At 40.8% G+C, this 6,968-nt stretch overlaps 1 protein-coding gene across 2 annotated transcripts in view; it reads right to left on the bottom strand.

Annotated features, from left to right (window-relative positions):
- Positions 1-4,686: 4,686 nt before the first annotated feature.
- Positions 4,687-6,968, bottom strand: part of CSNK1D (casein kinase 1 delta) — a 37,703-nt gene continuing 35,421 nt past the window's right edge. For both annotated transcript variants that reach the window (XM_056854541.1, XM_056854533.1), the window contains one exon: positions 4,687-5,328. Coding sequence is in view for 1 of the 2 variants with exons in the window: in XM_056854533.1 (XP_056710511.1) it covers positions 5,278-5,328 (51 nt within the window). In the remaining variant the exon portion in view is untranslated. The remainder of the gene's footprint in view (positions 5,329-6,968) is intronic.

The raw sequence follows: 6,968 nt of genomic DNA, 5'->3' as shown, positions 1-6,968 counted from the left end.
AGAGCTGTGACTAGCCCAAGGTCACCCAGCTGGCTTCATGTGTTGGGAGTGGGGAAACCAACCTTGTTCACCAGATTAGCGTCCACCACTCATGTGGAGGAGTGGGGAATCAAACCTGGTTCTCCAGATCACAGTCCACCGCTCCAAATCACTGCTTTTAAACACTACACCATGCTGGCTCTCAGCTGTTCTACTACAGACCAACAAGGGTACTTTTCTGAAAATCTATTTGATGAGTAAATGAGAAACTAGCCTTTTGACCCAAAAGCTAGCCTTTTGACCCAAATGAAGGCCAAGCCGGCAGTAGTACCTGTCTGAGGGCAGACATCTCATTGTCGTACATTTAAGATTCGAGTCCAACACTACAGACGCCAACAGGCTTTCAGGGTATAAGCTTTCGAGAGTCAAAGCTCTCTTTTTCAGACACACTCTACTCATGTCTGACAAAGGGAGCTTTGACCCGCAGAAACTTATATTTTGAAGGTCATGTTGGTCTCTGCGGTGCTACTGGACTCAAATCTAACTGTTCTGCTGCAGACCAACAAAGCTACCGTCTGAAACTACCCTCATTGTCATAGCAGAACTTGAACAACTGAGCTTCCAAAATTGAGATTTAAAAAAATGCCAACTGATGTTCTTTTAACACATCTTTAAGAACTCACCATTTTGCCTTCAGAAAGTCTTGACACATTTTAAGGTCAATTACATGTCACATCTAGCCTCCTCAGCCTAACAATACTCCCAAGACAGTTACTCTTTGCCAAAAAAAAAGTGGTATATTTGTCAATAATCTGCAAAGGGTTGTAACAAAATTAATCAGGAGTCCAGTAACACCTTAAAGACTAGCATACGTTTATGCAGGAACACATAAGTTTCCATGGCAGAGTGGGGATTCAAACCTGGGCTTCCCAGATCCTAGTCCACTAGGTGAAGTGGGACATATGCAAAAGGCTATACTGATTCTGTTGATGAAGGAACAAAGGATGACCACCTTTTTGAAAATTACACCAAATATGCCCCACTTCTGATACTTTGTGGGCAGAAGTCAATTGCAGTCAAGAACAGAATCTTGACGGAGGCCATAAAGAAGCCATATCCAGAGGCTCACAAGGCAGATAGGGAATGCTCAAAGAATGCACCCACTTTGAGGTAATGAAAAACAACTTTCAATTTTTTTTCTTCCAGACTGTCTTAAAAATTACAGGAAATGGACAGGTAAAGAGTGTCCCGTTCTGTTGGACGAGGGCAAGCCAGCCTTGAATAGGTCAAATGATGCTAGAAAGTCTCCCAGATTGAGGACAGGACTGAGTGTCTAAGAATTCTTCACCAGAAACTGGCTCACTCTTTTCAGATCTAAGATGGCCCTGATGTGTGACTGTTCTTCTCCCTTGGAATGGCAAACTCAAAAGAAATTGCTGTGGAACAGTGATCTTGGTGGCATGCAAGAAAATTCCAAGGAATGGCCTCTTCTATCTGACAGTGGCTGTTACCGCACTAGGTATTCCCAGCGATGTATCAAGAGTTTGAAAATGTTATAAAAAACATCGCTTTAAAAGGGTTTTTGTATGCCACGGTTTTAAAATGGTTGGAAGACGTCTTCACAGCTAAAGGGGCCAAACAAAGTACAAACAGTATTTTTATAACAGTTACAAACTCTTAATACATCGGTGGGAATAATAGTGTGGTAACAGCCAGTGACTTCAATTGACTACAAATGCTGAAAACCTTCCCCTTCATCTGTTGTGCAGAGGTGAAAATAGGAGGAAGAACAGATAGGATCTTGAAAGAACCTAACTGCTGCTGCCTTTAGATTCAGAAGCACATGTGCTACTTCCGCTTGTAGACTTCTGCCACTGCTGCCCTGATAGAAGCAGAAAGCATGAAGAGAGTACAAAGCATCATCATCTGTGGCATGATTGTGCTGAAGGAAGGATAAGCCTTCCTGGAGCTTGTTCTCTATTTTTCTTCCCTGGACCTTTTCAAAACCGCAATACGAAAAAAAACTATCCCTACTGCTTACCTACCTCACTTCCAGAAGTGGGGCACACATACAGCAGAGCCTCTAAAGAGGAGTCTAACTGCTAGACAAGTTTATAAAGGAGATGACCCCATAAATAAGCTTATCCTTTTTCGTTAGGCTTCATATGTATTAAAATGCACATTCCAGAGATGATGTCTGAAGATAGTTGCAAATCTGCTCTTTAACATAGTGCAACCATATCCAGGACAGGCTGAACCTGCAATCCCTGACTGGTCTTATTGTTGACTAATGGTATCTCATGTCTTACCTGGATTGAATTTATGTATTGGCCATCATCCAGTCCAATTTTAACAGATCCTAATACAGAACATCCATTAATTCAGCATCCTACTGGGTCGTATACAGCTCATATACACAACTGAATAGACATTTGCAAGTCTGTGCAATTCTGAGACATCAACGTCTAGTGGCATTGCCTGATTCTACATTTTCATGTCATAGTACAGAATTAAGTCTATTGTGCTTACCACAACGTCTAGTGGCATTGCCTGATTCTACATTTTCATGTCATAGTACAGAATTAAGTCTATTGTGCTTACCACTGAGGGTAAGGATTGCTCAAGTTTTTTCGTTTCCTTATTGTGACAACTAGCTGTTGCTGTGAAACATACCGAGATAATATATAAAGTGCAAGGTCTTATCCTCTGCTTCTGCGAAGTGTAAAGTGTATGTGTGAGAAAGGAATGTCCCGTGTATGTGTGAGAAAGGAATGTCCCATGTATATCTTCCAACATCCCCCTTTAATGTTCCTTCTCTTTGAACCACAGTCAAAGAAATCATCTTCAAGAACACCCCCCAATCCCAACTGCACTATGACAGTTTTCAGCTTCATCTGTATAAACAGAATGAAAACAAATGCCTTCACTGCTATTACCTGATCTACACAGAATGTTGGTTGCTAAACACACAAATGCATAACTGTTGGCCCAGAAAACAGAGGTCTTCCAGTTACAAACTGAACTGCAACCGTCTACAAAAAACAGAATTTCCAGATGTCTGATCAAAATTCCTTGTACTCAGTAGAATTCCTTGTACTGAAATACAGAGCTCCTACTACTGAATGAACACAATGTTCTACAGGCGGAGAATCTAGGGACGTGCCAATATGGCCACAAGACAACAAAAATTAGAAGTCCTTATGAATTTTATTTACACAATTATTAAAGTACACAAATACAGTGGTAATACAAATGAAGCGTTCTGAGATATTGGTTACCAGTACACAGGTTTAGAGAGACATTCTAACTATATTTTCAGTAGGTGATGGTGGGATATAACTATAATGGAAGGGCAAGGACTGCCCACAACCAAGTACAAGTCTAGAAATCTGCAATAGTCAACTTTTAAGTATAGTACAGCAATTTAAGGTTCCAGATATATAGAGAGAAGAGGCTGCTTTTATAAGTCTCTAACATTACATCATTTGACCACAAATATTTACAAAGAAAGCACACGGAAGTGTAGTACTGTACAAATGGAAGTGCACATGCCCGAAGAACCCACATTTACAGTAACCAAGTGATACAGTTTTGCAAAATCCTCCATGGAACAACATTTAAAAACATTCCCTCTGCACACCCCCAATCATAGGATGCATCCAAACAGACCCTGAACATACGAATAAGCACTTGGTTAATGTTTTAGAGCAGCTAAAGAAAAGTGACAAGATCGTTACTACTCAAAAAACCACAAAACTAAAAAAAAAAAAAGGAACTGGCAAGGCTTTCGAACAATAAAATGCCTGCAAATGAACAGAAAAAGAAACCGTGGATTGATATAAGCCACTAAGTTTCCAAGGAGGCAAGAATCTCACATCTGTTGATTAAAAAGTAGTAACACAACACAGCTATGTATTGCACCTTCATTCCCGAGATGGGAGTGATGTTACTTAGAGTGGTATTTGGTATGATTTACATGCCTTCTACTTTCCCAGATTACAGAGGGACAAAATATATTGCTCATGAAAACAAAGACTCTTCCGTATTTAGCTGGCACGCCTGTTTGCTAGGATAAGCGTTTTTGGCCATTATATATAAGTGTCTCTTCAGCTGAAGGCCAGCTGTTCCAGACTTGCACACTTTTAAATATTAAATTCAACAGGCTGGAATATTCTCAAGTCTTGGCATCTTGCAGCAGGAACATTTTGTTTACAGCTCCACCAAGTCTTGGCATAATGCAGCAGGCTATAAGCACTTGCTGTTCTTCGCGTACTCAGAAGCACACCTACAACAACACTGCTCACACCGCAGTGGCAGCATTCATATTTATTGGCATCTGTACCAAAAACCAAGCAGAAACACCGGATCTTGTCACTAACATTTCACATGAAATCCTCCTGTAAATAAAGAACACATATTGTACATTCAACATTAAAACCTTCCGAAAAAAGTTATTTTAGAGCATTTGACTTGTGCTCTGCAGAGTCTATGATCTTATCACCTTGACTGGGTACTTCCCCCCCTTCTAAATAACTTTTTTCTTGGATAGTACTAGAGACGAATAAACATTTTTTTAAAAATGTTACTGTGCTGCATGGAGATTTGATTAAAAAAAAAACTGGAAGAACAAGATGGTAAAAAAAAAATTCTTTAAAAACAACACCCCCCAAACCCTTAAACCTTGACAGCATCCATACTCTTCCTCCTTTTAGAATGGGACCATACAAAAAGCAAACAGTGTAAAGTGAAATCAAACTGTTCTAATTCATTTACACATTCCCTGCCTGATGTAAGTTTACAAGAAGTTCAAGTCTTTTTTAAACTTCAAGATTGTTCACATTTCTACATAAGTTTCAGATCAGACAAAAGCGAGAGTGAATTCTTTACAGAGAGTTAAGCCAATAAATCTTAGCAAAATGAATACAAAACTTTCTTAAACCAAGTAAAAGATTTATAGTTACAAGTAGAACAATAAAAAGAGGGTAAAGGCTGCCCGCCTGTGGAGGGAAAACTGAAATGGCTATTAAATAACAGGCGGTTAATGCTGTAAAGTGTCTCTTCCTTTTCTAGCCCTGTTGCTAGAGTTCACACCAGGTTATCAGGTTTCTGGCCAAAGCCTCTTGTAGTGGCAGCTGCTGGATTCTGTCCGTGTTCCTGTGAGTATCTTTAGTAAGTGGCAAGGAGAGATCCAGTTGTAATATTTCTTCTGCTCTAGTTTGGGGGAGCTTTGCTAGTAAAAGCCATTGGTAACATAGGAGATCAGCCATGCATTATCTGCCCCTCAATGGCAACCTTATTTCACCGATGCACAGCAGACTGGAGAACGCTGGTTGTCGCCAGAGCAGGAATCTATTGAAGCCAAGGAACAGGATATCAATATCAGCCCACACTACTGAAACAGCATGAAAATGGATCTGTCAAAAGTAATCTCAGCCACTTCTTGCCAATACAATTGAGCAGAGTTCCACTCCGGAAGGATGAAATGAGAATGTGCAAATCTACATTCCAACAGAATCAGGACTGCACCCACCTGTAGCACCCTATGAAGTGAATGATATCTTCCTTTTGCATTGAGGTTAAGGCTAAGGCAAGAAAGGCACCTCATGAGATATAGTTGACGAAGCAAGAGAAAAAAGCACATGCTGGCAAAAAGGAACAGATCAGATGATTGTAGCTGAGCTCTTGAATCAGTAATGAAATCCAAATCAAGGGTTAAGGTGATAAAAGCAAGTGGCACCTAGGAGAGATTTGCCTTAACAATGACACGTTAATGAATATATTCTATAAAATTCTTTCCGAAGCATATGCCAGTGTTAAGCAAGGACCTGTGAACTCTACAATCAAACCTGTGCTGAATTTGGCTGTGCAAGCCCTATTATGATAAACAAAGCAAAAATGATTTAGTGAGCTCCATACGTAGTTGGTATTGACTGCCTGAGTCTTAGCCTCACTTCAAGGTGTAAAGTAGAAACACTTAAAGTAGGAACAGATAGGGGGAGAACTAAAACTGTCTGCCCAAACATGACAATTGGATTTTGGTTTAATATTGGTTCTGTTGGGCTTGCCATGCCGGCCTTGGGTTCTGCTTGGCTTCTTTGGTCTGACATTGGTTCCGTGGGCTTATTGGTGCTATTTACACTGGGAGGCTTTTGGCCAGAGACTGCTCTTGTGCATTCGTCTATTAGCTTCTTTGCCCCGGAGAAAGCGTGGATTTCCCCCCCCCCATAGGAAACAATGCAGATAAGTAGGATGGTTGAGGGTACATTGTTCAGGGGTTTGTACAATTTGACCCCTTGATCCAATTCACTTGAAACTTGAGGTGGGGGTCTTTAGTGGACAGGCAGGTATAGGTTTCCTGCAATTTTGGTGTCATTTGCTTGGAAAACACCCAGTCTCTCCCCAGGAGTTCCTTATAGAGAATAATGGACCCAAAATTTTTGGAACCCCCCCCCCAAAAAAAAACCTCAAATCCAAATTCTAAAACTATTTGGGGACCTGAATAATCCAGAATACTGGTATTCTGAGTAATACCCTTCCTGGAATTAAAACCCCCCCAAAAATGAACAAACCTCTAAAATATCCCCCAACTTCTTTGGAGGTCCTTCCAGATGTTACATTTAAAATCCATGTTTGACTTCATATGAATTGGGCTGAAATTTGCTCCCATATCTTCCTTTACAAGAACGGATGAGAGGGAAAACTAATGTTTATTTTTTAAATAAGTAACTGTTAACAGTGTGCACTTGTCCATTCCCATGCCTAATGGGGCACTGCACAAGACAGTCCTCAAACCCACAAGTGGAAAATATAGGGCTAATGGAAAGGACATTAATTTGGCCCACCTAAGAGGATTTGCCCTGACCTGGATGGCCCAGACTGGCCTGATCTCATCAGATCTCAGAAGCTAAGCAGGGTCAGCCCTGGTTAGTATTTGGATGGGAGACCACCAAGGAATACCAGGGTTGCTGTGCAGAGGAAGGCACTGGCAA

The sequence above is a fragment of the Euleptes europaea genome, chromosome 1, assembly GCF_029931775.1.
Source record: "Euleptes europaea isolate rEulEur1 chromosome 1, rEulEur1.hap1, whole genome shotgun sequence".
Classification (NCBI taxonomy): domain Eukaryota; kingdom Metazoa; phylum Chordata; class Lepidosauria; order Squamata; family Sphaerodactylidae; genus Euleptes; species Euleptes europaea.
This window is presented reverse-complemented; position numbering and strand designations above follow the sequence as displayed.